The 23,659-nt window shown below is 41.4% G+C and overlaps 1 protein-coding gene across 9 annotated transcripts in view; it reads right to left on the reverse strand.

The window, feature by feature from the left end:
• Window positions 1-16,338, reverse strand: part of GNE (glucosamine (UDP-N-acetyl)-2-epimerase/N-acetylmannosamine kinase) — a 53,019-nt gene extending 36,681 nt beyond the window's left edge. For 5 of the 9 annotated variants that reach the window (XM_073806284.1, XM_033858275.2, XM_073806283.1 and 2 more), the window contains exons 1-2: window positions 16,185-16,338; window positions 10,048-10,250 (exon numbers count right to left, since the gene is read on the reverse strand). In XM_073806284.1, the coding sequence (XP_073662385.1) occupies window positions 10,048-10,211 (164 nt within the window). In that variant the 5' untranslated portion in view covers window positions 10,212-10,250; window positions 16,185-16,338. Of the gene's footprint in view, window positions 1-794; window positions 5,471-7,524; window positions 7,588-10,047; window positions 10,251-16,184 lie in introns of those variants that run through there. The other 4 variants (XM_033858279.2, XM_033858278.2, XM_073806286.1 and 1 more) reach the window with 4 other exon arrangements.
• Window positions 16,339-23,659: the final 7,321 nt, after the last annotated feature.

The raw sequence follows: 23,659 nt of genomic DNA on the forward strand, positions 1-23,659 counted from the left end.
GCTCCGCAACAAAAGTGGCCACGATAGTGAGAGGCCCACGCACCGCAATGAAGACTGGACCCCGCTCACCACAACTAGAGAAAGCCCTCACACAGAAACGAAGACCCAACACAGCCAAAAATTAAAAAATAAATTTAAAAAAACATTGAAATAAATCACATTTCACTTTAAAAAAAAGAATCCGCCTGCCAATGCAGGGGACATGGGTTCGAGCCCTGGTCCGGGGAGATCCCATGTGCTGCGGAGCAATGAAGCCTGTGCGCCACAACTACTGAGCCTGCGCTCTAGAGCCTGCGCGCCACAACTACTGAGCCTGAGTGCCACAACTACTGAAGCCCATACTAGAGCCCATGCTCTGTAACAAGAGAAGCCACTGCTATGAGAAGCCCGCGCACCACAATGAAGAGTAGCTCCCGCTCGCCACAACTAGAGAAAGCCCGCGCACAGCGAAGAAGACCCAACACAGCCAAAAATGAAAAAAAATAAATTTACTTAAAAATAAATAAAAATGGCCTAAGACCTTAACATACACCTCACCAAAGATGATATAAGGATAGCAAATAAGCATATGAAAAGATACTCCACATTATATGTCATCAAGGAAATGCAAATTAAAACGAGATACTGCTACACACCTATTAGAATGGCCAAAATCCAGAACACTGACAACACTAAATGCTGGCAAGGATGTGGAGCAACAGGAACTCTCATTCACTGTTGCGGGGAATACAAAATGATACAGCCACTTTGGAAGACAGTTTGGCAGTTTATTGCAAAAGTAAACATGCTCTTACCATACGATCTAGCAATCATGCTCCTTCGTTTACCTAAACGAGCGGAAAACTTATGTCACACAAAAATCTGCAAAATGAATGTTTATAGCAGCTTTATTCATAATTGCCAAAACTTGGAAGCAACCAAAATATCCTTCAGTAAGGGAATGGAGAAATAAACTATCATACATCCACACAATGGAATATCATTCAGTGAAAAAAGAAATGACTATCAAGCTATGAAAATACATGAAGGAAACTTCAATGCGTATTACTAAATGAAAGAAGCAAATCTGAAGAGGCTACATAATATGTGATTCCAACTATATGACATTCTGGAAAAGGCAAAAATCTATGGAAATGGTGAAAACATCACTGATTGCCAGGAGACTGTTGGGGGGAAGGGATGAATAGGTAGAGGAGAAGACTTGGGGGGCAGTGAAATGACTCTGTGTGATACTATAATGGTAGATACATGCCATTATACATTTGTCCAAACCCAGAGAACTTACACCACCAAGCTGAATCCTAATGTAAACTATGGACTTTGGGTGATAACAGTGTGTCAGTGGAAGTTCATCAATTGTAAAAAACGTACCACTGAAGTGTGGTAGGGGATGTTGATAATGGGGATGCTATGCATGTATAGGGGAAGAGAGGTATACAGGAAACTTCTGTACCTTCTGCTCAATTTTGCTGTTAGAGCTAAAACTGTTCTAAAAAATTAGGTCTATTTTTTAAAGACATTCTTTCTTTTATATATATGCATGTACTTTACCATTTCTAGTCACTCCTTTCTGTAGATCTAAGTTCCCAACAGGTATCATTTCTCTTCAGTTTGAAGAATCTGCCGTAGCATTTTTTTGTAGTATATACCTGATGGTGATAATTTGCTTAGCTTTTCTCTTCAACTTTATTTTTGAAAGATATTTTCACAGATAAAAAATTCTGGGTTAACAGGAGTTATTTTTCCCCCTTTGAGCACATTAAAGATGCTCCACTGTCTTCTGGCCTCCACTGTCAGACAGTGAGTTAGTTAGTTATCATTCATATCATTGTTCCCCTGTAAGAAATGTAATTTTTGTCTTGTTGCTTTCAAGATTTTCTTGTTTTCAGCAAATTGACTATGATTTTGTCTACAGGTAGTTTTCTTAGTATTTATCTGTTAGGGGTTGTTGACCTTTCTGGATCTGTACATCGATGTTTTTTCGTTTGTTTTTTTACCAAATTTGGAAACCTCTGGCCAGTATTTCTTCTAAGATTGCAACATAGCTTTAATTCTGAGACTGTCCCGCCTACAGAATGTTCATACCTAACTGTTTGAATCAGGAACCAGAATCAGAATTCCCTTGAAATAGCATCTCAAAAAACAAAACACTATGTCCCATAACACCAAATATACTTGAAGAATTTGCTAAGCCCTGAATTAAACTGAAATATTGAGTTTATTTTTAAACTAAGTTCTGTATTAAACATGTATTAAACAAACATGTTTTAAGTATTTAGTCTGAACTGCTGCCAAACTTGAACATTTTCAAAAACTATGGGACTGTAACAAAACTAGGCCACCGATATAATCTCTAAATGAAATTAGACTTGATCCAGTGCATTTGTCTTAAGTCCCCAAACTGAACCTCTTCACAGCAGTAGGGGCTGTCATGGTACCCACACCACCACAACCAATCTTCTCATTAATCTTTACTGATAGTATCTCTCCTCCTCCTCTTAAATAACCTTGTCTCTAATTTGGAAGCATCATTCTTAGATGAAAATCAGTTGAATGATCTATCGGTTGTTGTTTTCTGATTATTTTTCTTTGTGCTGTTGCATATTAAAAGTATAAAGAAATATGATTAGCAGTTCTCAAACTTCACCTCTCCAATAGCAGAAGGAATCTGATCCTTGAGGGATTTAAGTTTTCTCCTCAGCTTTTACATTTGGGATGGTCCCCCTACCATGTCTCTTCCTGCAGAAAAATGCTCAGACAGCTGCATAAAGAGTGCCAACTATCTGCTGTCTTGAGATACCAAAGTTATGCATAATTGTGCTGAAGATACTTATTCTGTTAGAGTCAACTAGACTTAAAAATTACTCAATTCCTCCAGAGAAGATACTCCCACCTCCACAATTAATTAGCATGTTTGACAGTCTTATTCTAAGTTTTTCACCTTAATTTGTTTTTATTTTCACTTTCTATCCAGCACAACTTCCTTTAGTTATTAGAATATTAATCCTTCTGAGTCTACGACAGTCATTTTTAACCCTCTCTAAATGAGAAACTAGTTGGTCTGGGAAAGTCTTCACAATGCAATGAGCACCAGTTGAGCACACAGTGCAGGGCACTCTATCTGTGTTAAATACTGTGTGTTGAGAGAGAGAAAGAAGAGAGAGAAAGAAGGTTATTTACTTACACACACAGAAAAGAAAGTACAGCAGATTTTTGCATGCATGACTTTAAAATTCTCAAGCATTCCTGAAATACCAAGTCATGGAGTCATGAAGTCATGTGCAATTTTGCTAAGCATGAATTTGAATCCCACCTATTTGACATTAACCTTACTAGGAGAGCAAGTCACTTAGCTAATGATTAAGCCAACCTTTCAGACCAAAATACAACATTGTTCCCATCATTTTCTTCATGTTTCTGTGGGGGAAATACCATAGAGCAAGGTCTCTCAATGTCAGCAGTATTGACATTTTAGGCCAGACAGATTCTTTGTCGTGGAGGGCTGACCCATGAACTGTAGGATGTTTAGAAACATCCCTAGCCTCTTAAAAAAATGTGCTGAGATCGGATCAAACTGGAGGAGTAGGATGTGGAGTTCACCTTCTCCACAAATATGGGATTGGCCAAAAAGTTCATTTGGGTTTTTCCGTAACATCTTATGGAAGATATTACAGAAAATACATATCAAAATGTTTAAATCAAAATATATCTACATGTGGAACGATTCTCACAAAACATCTACTGAATGCTGGCAGAAGACCTCAGACTTCCAAAAGGGCAAGAAAATCATGTAATTGGGGAGGACAAAAGAAAAAAGAAAAATAAAGAGAGAAAGGAATCAGGATGGGACCTGCGCCGCTGGGAAGGACCAGTAAAAAAAGGAAAGGTTTCCACACACTGGGAAGTCCCCTCACTGGTGGGGAGATCAGCCGGGATGGGAGGGGGAACTTTAGAGCCTCAGAAGAGAGCGCAGCAACCGGCCTGTGGAGGGTAGAAGGGAGAGAGACCTGCACCAAATGTCAGTGCTGCTGCCCGACACTCCCCAGCCTGAGACGCTGGTCTGCTGGGCCGGGTGGGGGCTGGGAGCTGAGGCTCAGGATTCAGAGGTCACTCCCCGGGGAGAGGACTGGGGTTGGCTGCGTGGAGACAGCCTGAGGGGACTAGGGTGTCGTATGGGAGAAGGCCTGGGCCCGCCAGAGAGGCAGGGTGCCATTGCTGGGTGGCACACAAGGAGACGGGCGGGACCACCATAGGAGCTTCTTTCTCTGCTCACACACTAGCCAGCAGCAGGGCACTGCCTACATGAGCCCCAGGGGTAGGCGAGAGCCTCCACTACCATCTCAGACTCTAGAAGCAGGCACAGACCGCTGCTGCCACTGAGGGTCCTGTGAGCAGGCGCTGGTCACTGCCCCACCTTCCTGGGAGCGTGCGTGGCCTGCTGCCACTGCTGCCAAGAATCCCTCGACCAGGTGCCACCCGCTGCCCCCACCTTCCCAGGAGCGCACACGGGCCGTACACCTGCACACCCCCTATCAAGGGGATAACAGTGAGCACATGCTGAAGAAAGAGATGGCAAGCATCCAAACTAAAAACAGCCCTCACGCCAAAAAAAATTAAATCCACACAAGCTATGCAGGGACGCTGCCACATATAAATAGCCCTCCAAGACCAGGGTAGATAATTTTCCACCTAAACTCACAGAGTAAAAGAAATATAAGCAAAATGAAGAAGGAGAGAAAGCACTCCCAGTTAAAAGACCAAGAGTATTCCCCTGAAAGAACAAACAATGAAACAGACCTCTTCAGTCTAACAGACACCAAGTTCAAAAAGGAGGTAATGAAAATACTGAAGGAATTAAGAAAGGCTATCACAGAAATGCAGAGTACTGTAAAAAGGAACTAAAAACTATAAGGTGGAGCCCAGAAAAATTAGAAAGTTCATTTGCCGAGATGAAAGCTAAGCTAAAAGCAAAGAATAGCAGGATGAATAATGCAGAAGAAAGAGTAAGTGATTTGGAAGATAGAATAATGGAAATTACCCAATCAAAACAGCAGACAGAAAGCCAACAACAACAAAAAAACGAAGAAAGCAATATAAGAGACCTATGGGATAATATACAGCATGCCAATCTATGTATAATAGGAATTCCAGAAGAAGAAGAAAGAGAAAAGGGGATTGAAAATGTATTTGAAGAAATTATGGCTGAAAACTTCCCAAACCTAAAGAAGGAAACAGATATCCAGATATAGGAAGCACAGAGGGTCCCAAACAAGATGAACCCAAACAGAGCTACACCAAGACATATCATAATAAAAATGGCAAAAGTTGGGGCTTCCCTGGTGGCGCAGTGGTTGAGAGTCCGCCTGCCGATGCAGGGGACACGGGTTCGTGCCCTGGTCCGGGAGGATCCCACATGCCGCGGAGTGGCTGGGCCCGTGAGCCATGGCCGCTGAGCCTGTGCGTCCAGAACCTGTGCTCCACAGACGGGAGAGGCCACAACAGTGAGAGGCCCGTACCGCAAAACAAAAAACAAAACAAAACAAAACAAAATGGCAAAAGTTAGAGAGAGGATTCTAAAGGCAGCAAGAGAAAAACAAAGAGTTAATTACAAGGGAACCCTCATAAAGCTATCAGCTAGTTTATCTACAGAAACACTGCAGGCCAGTAGGGAGTGGCAAAGTACATTCAAAGTCTTGAAAGGGAAAAATCTGCAACCTAGAATACTCTACCCAGCAAGATTATCATTTGGGAGAAGAAATAAAGAATTTCTCAGACAAGCAAAAACTAAAAGAATACAGCAATACTAAACCTATCCTAAAAGGAATATTGAAAGGTCTTCTCTAAATAGAAAAGAAGCAAGAAGATATAGGAAGGAGGAAATCACAGTAGGAAAGTAAATCACTTAAGCCAATATACAGATTTTTTTTAAAAAGCCTATTTGTGAAAGTGACAATAAACACAAGGAACGGCAAAAGGATAAACGTGAAGTTGTAAAAAAGGAAATCAAAATCACAAAATGTGGGGAAGGAGAGTAAGAAAATGTAGATTGCTTTTTTTTTTTTAAGAATGTGTCTGATCCTATATGACTATCAGTCTAAAGCAAGCAAATATAGGAAGGGGTTAACATACTTGAAAAACAGGGCAACCACAAATCACAAACATAAAACAGATTCACAAAACCAAAAAGAAGAAAACACAAGCATAAAAGAAAAGGAAATCATCAAACCATTAAAGGAAAAAGAAAGGAACAAAGAAGAAACATAGAATCAACTGGAAAACAAGGTTTAAAATGGCAATAAATACATATGTATGAATAATTACCTTAAATGTCAATGGGCTGACTGCTCCAATTGAAAGACACAGAGTGGCAGACTGGATTAAAAATCAAGGGCCAACAATACACTGCCTACAAGAGACCCACCTTAGGGCAAAGGACACACATCGATTGAAAGTGAGGGGATGGAAAAAGATGTTTCATGCAAACAGAAATGACAAGAAAACAGGAGTTGCAATACTCATATCAGACAAAACAGACTTTAAAACAAAGGTCATCAAGAAAGATAAAGAAGGACACTATATAATGATAAAAGGATCAATACAAGAAGAGGATTTTACACTTGTCAACATATGTGTACCTAACATAGGAGCACCCAAATACTTAAAACAAATATTAACAGACATAAAGGAAGACATTGATGGGAATACAATAATAGTAGGAGACTTTTGGGTTTTTTTTTTTGCGATACGTGGGCCTCTCACTGTTGTGGCCCCTCCCGTTGCGGAGCACAGGCTCCAGACACGCAGGCTCAGCGGCCATGGCTCATGGGCCCAGCCACTCCGCGGCACGTGAGATCTTCCCGGACCGGGGCATGAACCCGTGTCCCCTGCATCGGCAGGCGGACTCTCAACCACTGCACCACCAGGGAAGCCCTATAGTAGGAGCCTTTAACACCCCACTCACATCAATGCACAGATCTTCTACACAGAAAATCAATAAGGCAACAGAGATCCTAAATGATACAATAGAACAAGTTTGACTTAAGTGATATTTTCAGGACAGTTTTTACATCCAAAAAACCCAGAATACACATTCTTTTCAAGTGCACATGGAACACTCTCTAGGATTGACCACATACTAGGGCACAAAACTCCCCTCGGGACTTCCCTGGTGGCACAGTGGTTAAGAATCCGCCTGTCAATGCAAGGGACACGGGTTCAAGCCCTAGTCCAGGAAGATTCCCACATGCCGTGGAGCAACTAAGCCCATGTGCCACAGCTACTGAGCCTGCACTCTAGAGCCCATGAGCCACAACTACTGAGCCCGCATGCCACAGCTACTGCAGCCCACACCCCTAGAGCCTGTGCTCCACAACAAGAGAAGCCACTGCAATGAGAAGCCCGCGCACCACAGCAAAGAGTAGCCCCCGCTCACTGCAAGTGGAGAAAGCCTTGGTGCGGCTGCAAAGACCCAACACAGTCAAAAATAAATAAATAAATATTTTAAAAAAACAAAAAACAACTCACCTCAACAAATTTAAAAGTATAGAAGTTATTTCAAGCATCTTCTCTGACTACAAAGGCATGAAACTAGAAATCAACCACAGGAAAAGAAATGAGAAAAAAACAATTACATGGAGACTAAACAACATGCTACTAAAAAACCAATGAGTCAATAAGGAAATCAAAACGGAAATTTAAAAATACCGTGAGACAAATGACAATGAATACACAACCATACAAAATCTACGGGATGCAGCAAAAGCAGTTCTTAGAGGGAAGTTTATAGCAATACAGGCCTTCCTCAAAAAAACAAGAAAAACCTCAAATAAACAACCTAACCTACCACCTAAAAGTATTAGAAAAAGAAGAACAAACAAAACCTAAAGTCAGCAGAAGGAAGGAAATAATAAAGATCAGAGAGGAAATAAATAAAATAGAGATTAAAAAATAGAAAAAAATCAATACAACCAAGAGTTGGTTCTTTGAAAGGGTAAACAACATTGACAAACCTCTGGCCAGGCTCACCAAGAAAAAAAGAGAGAGAACCCAAATAAACAAAATAAGAAAGGAAAAAGGAGAAATCTCAAATGATACCACAGAAATACAAAAAACCGTAAGAGACACTATGAAAAATTATTTGCCAACAAATTTGACCACCTAGAAGAAATGGACAACTTTCTAGAAACATACAGCCCACCAAAACTGAATCAAGAAAAAATAGATAATTCAGGGAACTCCCGGGTGGTCCAGTGGTTAGGACTTGGCACTTTCACTGCCACGGCCCAGGTTCAATCTCTGGTCGGGGAACTAAGATCCCACAAGCCGCATGGTGTGGCCAAATAAATTAAATTAAATTAAATTAAATATGGCACAAATGAATCTATCTATAAGACAAAAACAGACTCACAAACATAGAGAACAGATTTGTGGTTGCCTAGGGGGTGGGGGGGGAGGGAGAGGGATGAACTGGGAGTTTGGGGTTAGTAGATGCAAACTATGACATTTAGAATGGACATGCCACAGCAGCTAAGCCCGTGCACCACAACTACTGAGCCTGTGCTCTAGAGCCCATGAGCCACAACTACTGAGCTCGCGTGCCACAACTACTGAAGCCTGCGCGCCTAGAGCCCGTGCTCCGGAACAAGAGAAACCACCGCAATGAGAAGCCCGCACACCACAACAAAGAGTAGCCCCTGCTCGCTGCAACTAGAGAAGCCCCGCATGCAGCAACGAAGACCCAACACAGCCATAAATAAACAAATAAATAGATAAATAAAACAAAACTCAAGATACAAAAGCTTGTACAGTGAAAAGGCTACTTCTCACTTCTGTTTTACCAGTTATCCAGTTCTTCTCCCCAGAAGCAACCAATTTCTTGTGCTAGAATGCACTGTAGACATACATTTCCATTAAGTACTAGTCAAGTTTCCATTTCAGCAGTCTCACCTGACAAATACTACCTTCCCCGCTTAATTACTGTGGTAGGCAGATAAGAAACCTACCACAATCTCCTTGAAAGCCTCTCCCCGACTAGTCTTCTGCCAAACTTTTCTCACAGAAGTAAAAGAACACACTTAGACTTTCCCCTCAGGCTCTAGCTAAAATTTCTCCTTTACTTTGTCCTATCTCTGTTCAATAATGTAAGAAAACCCAAGTGGATTTTCTTAGACAGCCAGAATTCATTTCACATTTTAAAAATCTGTGAACTTTTGAGCTCTCCATAAGTTTCTTCTCTTGTCTTTAAAAGTATTTTCTTAGAGCAAATTGCTAAACTGGTTTTGGGGGGCAGGTTTTTATTTGTTTTTGCTGTTATTATTGTTAAAGGACATTTAAAAAGACAATTTTACCTTAACACAAGCTTCTTTCATATTTAATACTTTGGAGGCTGCATTAATGTTTTCATGCCACAAGGGTGTACTAAATGCCACTTTATTACATGTAACAAAATGTTCACCTTTGGTTTATACACCTGCTCCCTCAAAGATTTCCCAAGTTTCGTTTTTCATATTTAGAGTGTGATCAATAACAAACCTAATGTCACCAAAGTAAGAATTAATGGTAACGGTATTATAAAATTCTACTTTATCTTGTGGATCAATTAGATTTTTAAAATCTTGTTCCATATCTACTACTTTATATGCATTTTTAATATAGGATTAGCATTAGAACTCACAAAACAGATTACATAGAATCACATTATAGTCACACAACATATATTTATAAATGGCATTTCCGGATGTAATACCAAATAAAAGTAATAATAATAATAGCTATAATTTACCAACCATCTAACAGGCAGCATCCCTGTATAGATACTTTATGTCACTATCTCCATTCTTCACAATAACCTACAACACAAGTTTTCACTCCATTTTATAACTGAGGAACCTGAGGCTCAGAGATGCTAGGCAACTTCTCCAAGGCTACCTAAAAACTAAGTGGTAGAATTGGGATTTGAAGCCGGGTCCACACAGCTCCAAGACCAAAGTTCTCACCGGTACATCGTGTTGCAATGAAGAATATCGTAAGAAAATGCTTTCATCTTACCCATAGTCATCTATCAGGTGAGAGCCAAGTACCACCACGTCAAGTTCAAAGAACTCAGGTTCCATTTTAATGCCAAACATGATTGGGGCGAGTTTAGAATAATCAGCACGGTTGCAAGTAGCAACACAAACCCGAAGCTTTCGGTTATTCTCCTTCTTCTCCATGACTTGTTTTCTTTTTGAGAGGTTCTTAAAATAGAGTTCCTGAAGTTGCAAAAATAAAAATTAATATCCTATGATAAACCATAATGCAAAAGAATATGAAAAAGAATGTATATGTATAAATGAGTCACTTTGCTGTACAGCAGTAATTAATACAACATTGTAGTTCAACTATACTTCAGTAAAAAATAAATTTAAAAGACATTATAGACACAAAAAATAAAAATTCTTTATAATCAGAATGATAGGTCCTAGATACAAACGTAAAATTTTGCCGTCTTAAGTCCTTAAGCACCATTTAGTATAGTGATTCTTAACTTTTCCACCCCGCTTCTGTGTGACACACCCACTGGTATATCAAGTTATGAAATTCCAGCAGACCAACTATGACTCCACCCTTTTCTCTTAAGAAAGCATGCTGGAATGCAATTTAAAAACAGTTTAATATAAATCAACTCTCATTTAAAAGGCAAGCAAACATCAGCTCTTTATTATTAACTAAAAATTACTTGCCATTCCTCACAATTGATCCCAACATACAAGATTAGAGCGAAAGTTTGGTTGAGAACCACTGATCTAGTTCAACTCCCCCACTTACAGAAAGAGAAAAACACAAGTCTTAAGAGAGGAAATTACTTCCCCAACATTCAAGATCACATCCTATAAGCAATGTGAGCTATTCACCCTCATGCTACACACTATATACAAAGCACTGTGATTAGTGCTAAGGAAAAGATGAGTAAGATGAAACAAAAACCCCTACCTTCAAGGCCTCATTAGCATCCATAGCCAGTACCTACACACTTGACAACTCCAAATACCTACCAGCTATCTCCGGTCCCATAGGCACGTCAAAGTCACTGTCCCAAACTGAACTCACTTTCTTTTCCAAATCTGTTCCTCCTTCCTTATTCTCTAACTCTGTTATGAACTTCCATTCATCCAAATGCCTTGCATTCCTTGTCTTCTCTGCTCCTCACCCTGTACCTCCTCAGTCCTGTCAGTTCAACCTCTGGAATGAATATCTTTCAAATCAATCTCCTCTCCATCCCCACCCACCAGAACATCCCCTAGTCCAATCCCTGATCTTAGGTCAGAGCTATTCTAACAGCTGTCAAAGTGGTTTGCCTGTCTCTAGTCTTGCCCTGCCTCCCAAAAACTTCCAGGGTGATCTTTCCAAAGTTTATAAATCTGATTACATTGCTAAACAGGATATACCACCTATGGATAAATTGCAAATTGCTGATCTGGACCTAGTTCATCCTTCCAACCATTTGTCCCCTTACAACTATCCTCACTCTGAACCAAAGCCATGCCAAAGTGCCTGCAGTTCAACCAGTGGGTCTCCATATCTCTGTGCCTTTGTAGATGCAAGCTCCTCTACCTAAAACTTCCTTTCCCTCTTGCCTGGATTCTTCCTCATCCTTTAAAACTCAGGCTAAGTGTCATCTCTTCTGGAAAGCCTTCACGTAAACTTCAGTTCCTCCTTACTCTACCCCTCTTCGTGGCTGCCTCCCTCTGAGCACTGTGGTCCCATAATATACACATATACTATTGCTCAACTCCTTTGCCCACCCATCCCCCCACAATTCTATACCCTCCTTTCAAAAAGTAAAAACCAGGGGCAAGGGATAAGAGCTATGTTTCAAGGAGCTTTTAAAACTTCCTTATATCAATGTAAAATTTCACTTCACGGACTGATCTCAATGCTTATGTCTCTGGAAGTGTATCAATATTTAGAATTTGCAATCAGGAATCCAGAGAAGCTTGAGTAAGGATGCCAATAAAAGGGAAGCTGCCTTTTCAATCAGGGCAGACTCTGAAACTCAGTGGAAATCTCGTCAGTAGCCTTCTGCTGTTGATATCTCATCTCTCGTAGGCTAGAGCTTCTATAATCACACAAATTGCCCATCATTAGGCCCATTCAGAATTTATAATCTCCAGTAAGAGCTAATTCCACCCAATGGAAAGCATTTGTAAGATAGTGAAGCGAGCATTCTGTCAAGTGAGTTGTATTTGTGAGATCTAAGCACTACCTAACCAAAGAGACAAAAATATTTTTCCAAAAACAGTTGTCCTAAGTGTTCTTGTACATAAATCTTTTCCCACTCATCATTAAATGTCATCTGAATAAATTGTTGGTGATATTTAATTTGCTGGGTGAGGCAAAGCAAATCATTCATGGTTGATAAATTTGTATTTATTTTAAGAGAATAGTAAACTTTCCATTGGGCAATTCTAAAATGTTTAGTATTTACCAAGTAACTCAAAGGTTATTATACCAAAACTGAAAGTAAGGTAGCCATATACACAAACTATGAAAAATAAAACAATGTTACTAAGGCCAAAACTTTTTTAAGGAATAAAGTTAAATCTTAGGAAAAAAAATAATAATGGTAAAAATCCTTTGTTAAGAGGAGAATGCTTGGGCTTCCCTGGGGGTGCAGTGGTTGAGAGTCCGCCTGCCGATGCAGGGGACGCGCGTTCGTGCCCCAGTCCGAGAGGATCCCACGTGCCACGGAGCGGCTGGGCCCATGAGCCATGGCCACTGGGCCTGCACGTCCGGAGCCTGTGCTCCATAACGGGAGAGGCCACAACAGTGAGAGGCCCGCGTACAGCAAAAAGAAAAAAAAAAAATTTTATTTAACTTTTTTTTTATTAGGTAGTACATTCACATGGTTTAAAACTGAAAAGGCACAGGAGGCTATAGAGCAAAACGTCTTCTCATCTGTGTTCCCAGACATGTAGTTCTTCTCCCTGAATGCTTAGAATTACTAGTTTCTTATCTATCCTTCTGCAGATAAACTATGCGTATACAAATAAATACACAGTTCTTCACACATATAAATACAAATATATTTCATAAATACATAGAGTGTGTATCATGCAATTAGTAACTTATACTACACTGTTGTTGCATACCTTGTTTTTTAACTGCTCTTAATTATGTTTCTGAATTAAGTGGTAAAATGGGAAAGTTAAAAGGCATTAGAAATATCAAACCTAAAAGTGCAATTTTGAAAATTGCTGGCCATCAACTTTTCAAATATATGTAGGGTTATGAGAGCCCTGGAAGTAAAAATGACCAATGTCACAAACACTTATTGAGAACTGACTCTGTGCAGAGCACTGTAAAGAAAACTGAGAGGGACTTCCCTGGCAGTCCAGTGGTTAAGACTCCACGCTTCCAATGCAGGGGGCGGGGGTTTGATCCCTGCTTGGGGAACCAAGATCCCACATGCCACGTGGCATGGCCAAAAAACAAAACAAAACAAAACAAAAACTGAGAGAGCTGAGAAAGACCTCACCTCTGATTTTTAGGAACTTACAATCTAGTACATGACACCTGGCCACATAATAGATCTTTACCAGTTCACTTTCCCAAACAGAAGCACCAGGAACAAAATTAACAAATTTTCTTTCTCCGCCTAGTATACATTATTATTTGTTCTGTATAAAATGTCATGCCTGGGCTTCCCTGGTGGCGCAGTGGTTGAGAGTCCGCCTGCCGATGCAGGGGACGCGCGTTCGTGCCCCGGTCTGGGAAGATCCCCCCCCAAAAAACAAAAAAAAACCCATTAAAATGTCATGCCCAAGGATCCATTTTTGTTTTTTTTTTTGCGGTACGCGGGCCTCTCACCGCTGTGGCCTCTCCCGTTGCGGAGCACAGGCTCGGGACGCGCAGGCTCAGCGGCCATGGCTCACGGGCCCAGCCGCTCCGCGGCATGTGGGATCCTCCCGGACCGGGGCACGAACCCGTGTCCCCTGCATTGGCAGGCGGACTCTCAACCACTGCGCCACCAGGGGAGCCCCCCAAGGATCTATTTTTATACTAAGAACTGTAACCAAAGTCTCCATGATCAGTATGGAATGAATAAATGTGACATAATGGACTTAAACTATGATAACAGGATTTAAGTTGCATAAAGTGCAATGTAAAACAAGATAAAACTAGCTTCTTTACACACTGGAATCCTAGGCAGCAATGAAAACAAATGGACTATGTCTAAATGTGTCAATACTGATAAACCTCAAAAACATAACATTAGAGGAAAACAGAAAATTCTAAAAAGTTAGATAAAAAAGGGCCATTTTTTAAAATATGTAAAACATTACTGTATGTTGTTTATTGATCTGTAATAAAATTACACAGCAACTAAGGAAAGTAGTTACGTCTGAAGGAGGAGGGAAGGGAAAGGAAAAGAGGGCCTAAAGGGTTTTTGTTGTCTATGTAAACATTTTTAAAATAACATAAGTAGAGGTCTGAAACTAACATGGTAACATGTTAATATGTCTTCAATCTTGATGATTGGTAGAGTGTCGTATTGTTCTGTCCTTTTCGGCATTTTTTTTTTTTTTTTTTTTTTTTTTTTTGCGGTACGCGGGCCTCTCACTGTTGTGGCCTCTCCCGTTGCGGAGCACAGGCTCTGGACGCGCAGGCTCAGCAGCCATGGCTCATGGGCCCAGCCGCTCTGCGGCATGTGGGATCTTCTTGGACCGGGGCATGAACCCGTGGTCCCCTGCAACGGCAGGCGGACTCTCAACCACTGTGCCACCAGGGAAGCCCCCTTTTCAGCATATTTGAAATATTTTATTAAAAACAAGAAATCTTTTAAATGGACACTGAAGCTGCACTGTCCACAGTCCTTAAAGCCTAAAGCTCAGAAAGCAGATGGATTGGATATTTACATCCATTTCACTCAATTCCCTAATAGTTAGTAACCAGAGCCACTAAAACCAGAAAAATACCCGAAAGATACAACTTCACCTTGATCTCACTGGCAATCTCTGAGAACCTGCATTCTCTCAACTCAAGACTGACCATTATTAATACTGACAAAAGGTGAGTGACCCCGTCCAGAAAAATAAATACTGTTGTCCCACTCAACTATAGAAAAAGACAAACACTTGGCTCAAGCAGTCTCTGAGCAGAGGAAACCATCAAAGTAAACAATTGCCAGGCACTGTGTTAAGAGCTTCACAAGCATTAACTCACTTCATCCTCACAGCCCTATCTTATTAGCCCCATTTCACAAATGGGCACAATGAGGTACAGTGAAAACCAATTTACTTGCCCCAAATCACAGTTAACAATTACCAGAACCAAACACCAAATCAGCATTCAAGATAGTGCCCATATCCAGTGTTTGCCTGTGTCTGTTCATTTCATAAACACCGATGAGTGAGAACCTTCCTTATGCCTGGTCCTGCCAGGCACCATGGAAATGAAGGGAACATATGATGTATCACTCTCTTCCCTCAGTGCAGACGGGATGACACAGGAATCAGGAGGGTCTGAAATTCACAACTCCATCCTGAGCTATACTCTGGTGTGACTTCTTCCTGAGCTCCCACAACCGGGTTAACCAGTTATCTCTAAATGCCAAGCTGTACCCCACCCCTCTTCTCCATTAGAATTCCAAAAAAAAAAAAAACTTTTTCGTGCTTTTTTACAAGTGTGCTCCGGCTTGGAGGGAAAATAAACGCATATCAAGCTTCCAAGAAAGCCCAGACTCAGAATACAGTCAGGGTGGGGCGCAGACCCTCAAGATGATCTTTCAGTCCAACCCTTTACACCCCGGGGCCACTTGTCCGTCACGGAGCTCTCCGCCCTCTCCTGCACACCTCCGTGACGGGATGCTTGCTATCTTTCAGGACAGCCGGTGGGATGGAGTGCAGCTGGCCTCCCTCTAACACCCCGCGCCCCACTCCCGGTTATTCGCCCGGAGCCCGCACTCAACCCGTCTGCTCCACGGGCCAAAGGCTGAGCCCACACAGGAACTAAAGAGCGGCCCTGGCGTGCAGGCCCGCGGGAGACAGAGCCAGGCCCGGGCCGGGTGCGGAGCCTCGGGCCGGGTGCGGAGCCTCTGGCCGGGGAGCTGAGGCCTCAGGGTGCGGGCCCGGAGGCTGCGCTCCCCGAGCCCGCCTCCCCCGAGTCCGCCTCCCCCGAGTCCCCGGCGGGCGCGCGGTTCTCACCAGGCGCCGATCCGCCGTTCCTCCCGCGTTGCCGCTGCCGCCGCCGGGCCTCGTGGACAAGAGCTGAGCGCCACGCCGTAAAGCAGGCTGGCGTGAGACCGCCCCCTTGGCTTCCGCCACTCGGCCCCGCGGGCGATGACGCGCCTCGACCCCAACCCCGCACACCCCGCGCGCCCTGCGTTCCCACCCGAATCTGCCGACGTGCCTTACGTAAGCGGGGACGAATTCTGCGATTGGCTGTGCGAGGAGGCCGGGGCGGGGTGGCGCCTTCCGTGGTCGTGGCACAGCCCCGGGCGGCCGGCCAGTGTCCCGCCCCTGAGGGACTCGTTTGCGTGCCACGCGAAAGTTCGGAAGCCGAGCGCCGCACGAGGCAATTGTTTTGGCCTTGGGCCCGAGATGCAATTTCTTAACGCCTTCCAGCCACGCAGTCATTTCATAGGCATGACCAAAACAATACGGTCGTCTCGGGGTCGACCCAGAGCCCTGTCCTGAGTGAAGCTGTGCCACTCCAGAACCGTGTCTGCTAGAGGGCTCAGTGGAGTGCTGATGATGACCCAGGCAAGGCAGAGACCAGCTGATCCTTATAATGAGCTCAGCCTCGGCCTCCCCTGCAGGGAACACCCAGGCCTTCCTGCTCCAGGGAGGAGCACAGAGGTGGCCAAGAAACTGTCGGGAAAGGCCTCACACAGCTCCTGATGAAGACTTTCTAATGATCGTTTCGAATTCCTAGTCACCATTGACAAGAAGCTTTGAATTGGTGATACAGAACATTAAAATATTTTTTTTACAACCATTAAAGAATTTATCGCAGGCGAAACTATTTAAACAGCCTAACAATTCACTGACGGTTCTTGCTATAAAGTGAACTTCAAGTCCAATCAAACTTTTGCACTTGATGTATTTCAGTTAATGATGCTTTAATTTGCAGAATAGTTGTGAACTGTTAGTTCCCCTGCAGCTAGCTTGGAGCCACCAAAAGATCATATCAGCCACAAAAGGACAGACATTAAGGGGTTTCGTGCAAGGAAGTGCCAGGAGATTTCTTTTTTTAAATATCACTTTGGCTGTTCTGTGGAGAAGGGATTGGGTGAGAGTCAAGAATGGTAGCAGTGGAAAAAAAAAAAAAGCCTCTGAAAGATAACACACACACACACACACACAAACATACACATACAAACAACCTGGTACCACTGATTGCATCTGGAAGGGTTGGGAGGAGATAGACTTTTCACTGAATTCCTACTTATATCTTTTGTATTTTGTAGTATATGCACACATTCCATATTAAAGAGAATAAAATAAAAGTAATTGTAAAAAAAATGGTGGCAGTGAAACTCATTTGAAGTGGATCGATATGATATTTAGTTTGGAAGTAGAATTGTTGCAACTTCATTATAGATTGGGTATGAGACGATGACAGAAAACGAAGGAAACAAGGTTGACTTCCAGATGTCTGGCATTAGTAGTTGGGTGATTGGTGCCATTTACCAAGATGAGAAAAGCTGAAGGAGTGATCAGGTTTGGGGAGTTAAAAAATAAAGGTTTAATTTGTGATGTTAGGTTTGAGATGCCTATGAGATAGCCACATGAAGCTATTAGATAGGCAATAAGATATATGATTCTGGACACAGATTCACCATACTCCAGATGGTGTATTAGTTTCCTACTGCTGCTGTAACAAGTTACATAAAACTTAGTGGCTTAAAAATACAATTGTATTATCTTCCAGTTCTGGAGGTTAGGAGTCTGAAATGGGTTTTGAGGGGCTAAAATCAAAGAAGCAGTGTAGATATCATCGCAAGAAAAAAATTTTATAACTATGTGTGGTGATCAATGTTAACTAGATTTATTGTGGTGATCATTTCATAAGATATACATATGTCAAACCCTTGTGTTGTACACCTGAACCTAATATAATGTTATATGTCAATTATTTCTCAATTAAAAAAAACAAAGGTATCAGTAGTTTTGTCTTCCTTAGGCTGCAGGGGAGAATCTGCTTCCTTGCCTTTTCCATTTTCTAGAGGCTACCCACATTCCTTGCCTTATGCTCTTTCTGGCATCTGCTTCCCTTGTCACATCTCCTTCTCTGACTCTCCTGCCTGCCTCTTTTACTTAAAAAGACCCTTATAATTTATTACATTGGATCCACTCAGATAGTTCAAGATAATCTTCCCATCCCAGAATCCTTAATTCAATCACACCTGCAAAGACTCTTTTGGTATGTAAGGAAACATATTCACAGGTTCTGGGGATTAGGACACGGATATCGTTAGAAAGCTATTATTTTGTCTACCACAAGTGATATTGAAAGTCCCAGACGGGGGACTTCCCTGGTGGTCCAGTTGTTAAGCATCCGCCTTACAATGCAGGGGACGTGAGTTTGATCCCTGGTCTGGGAACTAAGATCCCACATGCTGTGGGGCAACTAAGCCTGCGCACTCTAGAGCCCACGCAACACATTTAGAGAGCACAAATGCTACTACTACCTAGCCCGCGTGCTCTAGAGCCCGCGAGCCACAACTAGAGAGACGCCTGTGCACCAAAACGAAGAAATAAATAAATAAATGTGAAAACAAACAAAAAAAAAATAGAAAGTCCCAGAAGATGTTCAAGATGGGAATGTTGCTTTTAAAGTTACATGGCATGCCACCAAGTATCCAGAATAGAACATTAATTTTTTCCTCTTGAAAGTGAATAAAAAATTTCAAAACAGTGTTAATGTTCAGTTTTTATCTAGGGGCTTATTACATGGGTATGTGTAGTTTGTAAAAATTCATATTGTCCACCTAAGATATGTGCACTTTTTTGTATGTATATTGTAAGTATAATATGTTTCTAAAATACTTAATGCTTGGGCTTCCCTGGTGGCGCAGTGGTTGAGAGTCTGCCTGCCGATGCAGGGCATACGGGTTCGTGCCCCGGTCTAGGAAGATCCCGCATGCGGCGGAGCGGCTGGGCCTGTGAGCCATGGCCGCTGAGCCTGTGCATCTGGAGCCTGTGCTCCGCAATGAGAGAGGCTACAACAGTGAGAGGCCCGCGTAATGAAAAAAAAACAAAAAAACAAAAAAAAAACTAAAATATTTAATGCTTAAGATTATAGCTAGGAAAATAATAACTAGAACTATAAATACTGGTAATAATAGGAAATACAATTTTGAGAATTTGTACACTTATTAAGCCACTTGGAGATTTTGTGTTTGTTTGACCAATATTGAGAATTTTATATTTCCATATATAGTTGAATGGTTGTGTTCATAGAATCATTTAACTCTAAATAAAGTGACCCCTTTTTAGGATTTTCTCCTATGTTCTCTTGAGATGAAGTTGTAGCAAGGAGCTGTAGGGGGCATTTTCTCCTGACTTTTTTTTTTTTTTTTCGGTACGCGGGCCTCTCACTGTTGTGGCTTCTCCCATTGCGGAGCACAGGCTCCGGACGCGCAGGCTCAGCGGCCATGGCTCACGGGCCCAGCCGCTCCGCGGAACGTGGGATTTTCCCGGACCGGGGCACGAGCCCGTGTCCCCTGCATCGGCAGGCGGACTCTCAACCACTGCGCCACCAGGGAAGCCCCCTCCTGACTTTTTAAGATCACTTTTCTATGGGTAAATATTACATTTCTGGATCTCTGTTACTTTGCTAGTTAACAGTATGAATACATATCAAAAATCTCAAGCCATTAAGTTTTAATTATTTTTACTTTAAATAATAATTTGCTGACTTTTTCCGAGTTTTACTGAGTTATAATTGACATACAGCACTGTATAAGTTTAAGGTGTACAATACAATGATTTGATTTACATACATCATGAAATGATGACCACAATAGGTTTAGTGAACATCCATCATCTCATATAGATGCAAAACTAAAGAAATAGAAAAAAATACATTTTTCCTTGTGATGAGAACTCTTAGGACTTACTCTTCTAACAACTTTCATTTATAACATACAACAGTGTTAATTATTTATCATGTTGTACATTACATCTCTAGTACTTATTTATCCTGTAACTAGAAGTTTATACCTTTTGACTGTCTTCATTTAATTTCCCCTCCCCTCACCACTGGTAGTCATAAATTTGATCTCTTTTTCTATGAGTTTGTTTGTTGGTTGGTTGGTTTTTGAAGGATAATTGAATTATAACACTATGTTAGTTCCTGATATACAACATAGTGATTCAATATTGCTATACATTTCTTTCAAAACGATCACCATGATAAGTCTAGTTGTCATCTGTCACCATACAAAGATATTACCTAATTATTGACTATATTCCTCATGCTGTATATTTCATACCTATGACTCATTTATTTTGTAACTGAAAGTTTGTACCTCTTAATCTTCCCTCACTTATTTCTCTCCTCCCCCAGCCCCCTTCGCTCTGGCAACACCTGTTTGTTCTCTGTATCTATGACTCTGTTTCTGTTTTGTTACGTTTGTTCATTTGTTTTTTTGTTTTTTTTAGAGAAATTCCTTTATTTGGATGTTTTTGGTATTTAGATTCCTGGATAATCTTCTATTGTATTTTTCTTTTTCTTCTTCTGCCTTTTCAGTGAGATTCTGGGGTGTGAAAAGATGTTCAGTCCGCTGTTTCAAAATGGAAAAATGTTGTTTTTTATTTTTTAAATTTTAAAAAATATTTATTTATTTTTATTATTTATTTATTTATTTTTATTTTAGTTGCGGCAGGTGGGCTCTTTGTTGCGACACAGGCTTCTCTCTAGTTGTGGTACATGGGTTCCAAAGTGCATGGGCTCACTTTCATTTGTTTTTTAGATTCTACAATAAGTGAAATTATGCAATATTTGTCTTTGTCTGTCTGACTTATATCACTTAGCATAACACCCTCTGATCCATTCATGTTGTCACAAATGGTAAAATGTTATTCTTTTTTTTTGTGGCTGAGTAATAGTCCTGTGTGTGTGTGTGTGTGTGTGTGTGTGTGTGTGTGTGTATCACATCTTCTTAATCATTCATCTTTTGATGGGCACTTAGGTTGTTTCCATATCTTGGCTATTGTAAATAATGTTGCAATGAATATAGGGGTGCATATAGCTTTTCTAATTAGTGTTTTCATTTTCTTCAGATAAATATACAGAAGTAGAATTTCTGGATCATATGGTAGCTCTATTTTTAATTTTTTGAGAAACCTCCTTACTGTTTTCCATAGTGGCTGCACCAATTTACATTCCCACCAAAAGTGCATGAGGGTTCCCTTTTCTCCACATCCTGGCCAACAGTTGTTATTTGTTATCTTTTATATAATAACCATTCTGACAGATGTGATGTGATATCTCATTGTGGTCTTGATTTGCATTTCCCTGATGACAAGTGAAGTTCAGGATCCTTTTCACATGCCTGTTGGCCATCTGTATGTTTTCTTTGGAAAAATGTCCATCCAGGATCTCTGGCCATTTTAAAATTGGGTTGTTTGTTCTTCGATGTTGAGTTGTATGAGTTCTTTGTGTATTTTGGATATTAATCCCTTATTGAATATATCATTTGCAAGTAGGTTCTCCCATTCAGTAGATGGCCTTTTAATTTTGCTGATAGTTTCCTTCACTGTGCAAAACTTTATAGTTTGATGTAGTTCCATTTTTAAATTTTTGCTTTTGTTGCCCTTGCCTGGAGATATATGAAAAAAAAATGTATTGCTAAGACCAATGTCAAAGAGAGTACTGCCTATTTTTCTTTCAGGAGTTTATGGTTTCAGGTCTTATATTTAAGTCTTTAATCCATTTTGAGTTTATTTTTTATATGGTATGAGAAAGTAGTCCCATTTGATTCTTCTGCATGTAGTTGCCCAATTTTCTCAACAGCATTTATTGAAGACATTGTTTTTCTCCATCATATATTCTTGTCTCCTTTGTCATAGACTAATTGCCCATATAAGAGGTTCATGGACTTCCCTGGCGGTCCAGTGGTTAGGTCTTTGTCTTCCAGTGCAGGGGATGTGGGTTTGATCCTGGTAGGGGAGCTAAAATCTCACATGCCTAGCGGCCAAAAACCCAAAACATAAAACAGAAGCAATATTGTAACAAATTCAATAAAGACTTTAAAAATGGTCCACATCAAAAAAAATCTTGAGGACTTCCCTGGTAGCGCAGTGGTTAAGAATCTGCCTGCCGGGATCCCTGGTGGCACAGTGGTTGAGAGTCCGCCTGCCAATGCAGGGGACACGGGTTTGGGACACGGGTTCGTGCCCCGGTCCGGGAGGATCCCACGTGCCGCGGAGCAGCTGGCCCCGTGAGCCATGGCCACTGGGCCTGCGGGTCCGGAGCCTGTGCTCTGCAACGGGAGAGGCCACAACAGTGAGAGGCCCGCGTAACGCAAAAAAAACCAAAAAAACAACAAAAAAAGAATCCGCCTGCCAATGCAGGGGACGTGGGTTCGAGCCCTGGTCCAGGAAGATCCCACATGCCGTGGAGCAGCTAAGCCTGTGTGCCACAACTACTGAGCCTGCATGCCACAACTACTGAAGCCCATGCACCTAGAGCCCATGCTCTGCAACAAGAGAAGCAACAAGAGAAGCCACCGCAATGAGAAGCCTGCACACTGCAATGAAGAGTAGCCTCTGCTCACTGCAACTAGAGAGAGCCCACGCACAGCAACGAAGACCCAACACAGCCATAAATAAATAAATAATTTTTTTTTTAATCTTAAAAAAAAAGAATGAGTTCATTTCTGGGCTGTCTTTTTGGTTCCATTGATCTGTATGTCTGTTTTTTTATGCCAGTACCATACTGTTTTGATTACTGTAGCTTTGTAGTATAGTCTGAAGTCAGGGAGCATGATTCCTCCAGCTTTGTTCTTTCTCAAGATTATTTTGGCTATTTTGTGTTTGTATTTTTGTGTTTTCATACAAATTTTAAAAGTTTTTGTTCTAGTTGTGTGACAAGTACCATTAGTATTTTGATAGGGCTTGCACTGAATTTATATATTGCCTTGGGTAGTATGGTCCTTTTAACAGTATTCTTCCAAGGAATTCCCTGGCAATCCAGTGGTTAGGACTCTGCGCTTCCACTGCAGAGGGCACAGGTTCGATTCCTGGTCGGGCAACTAAGATCCTGCATGCTGTGTGGCACAGCCAAAAAAAAAAAATCAAATCCATGAACACAGTGTGTCTTTCCATCTGTGTCGTCTTCAATTTCTTTCATCAGTGTCTTATCAAGTACAGGTCTTTTACCTACTTAGGTAGATTTATTCCTAGGTATTTTATTCTTTTTGATGTGATGGTAAATGGGATTGTTTTCCTTAATTTCTCTTTCTGATAGTTTGCTGTTCACATATAGAATGGCAACAGATTTCTGTATATTAATCTTGTATCCTGAAACTTTACCAAATTCAAATTGATGAGCTTTAGTAGTTTTCTGGTGGTGCCTTTAGGATTTTCTATGTATAGTACCATGTCGTCTGAAAATAGTGACAGTTTTACTTCTTCCTTTCCAATTTGGCTTCCTTTTATTTCTTTTTCCT

Source organism: Tursiops truncatus, chromosome 6, assembly GCF_011762595.2.
Source record: "Tursiops truncatus isolate mTurTru1 chromosome 6, mTurTru1.mat.Y, whole genome shotgun sequence".
Lineage (NCBI taxonomy): Eukaryota > Metazoa > Chordata > Mammalia > Artiodactyla > Delphinidae > Tursiops > Tursiops truncatus.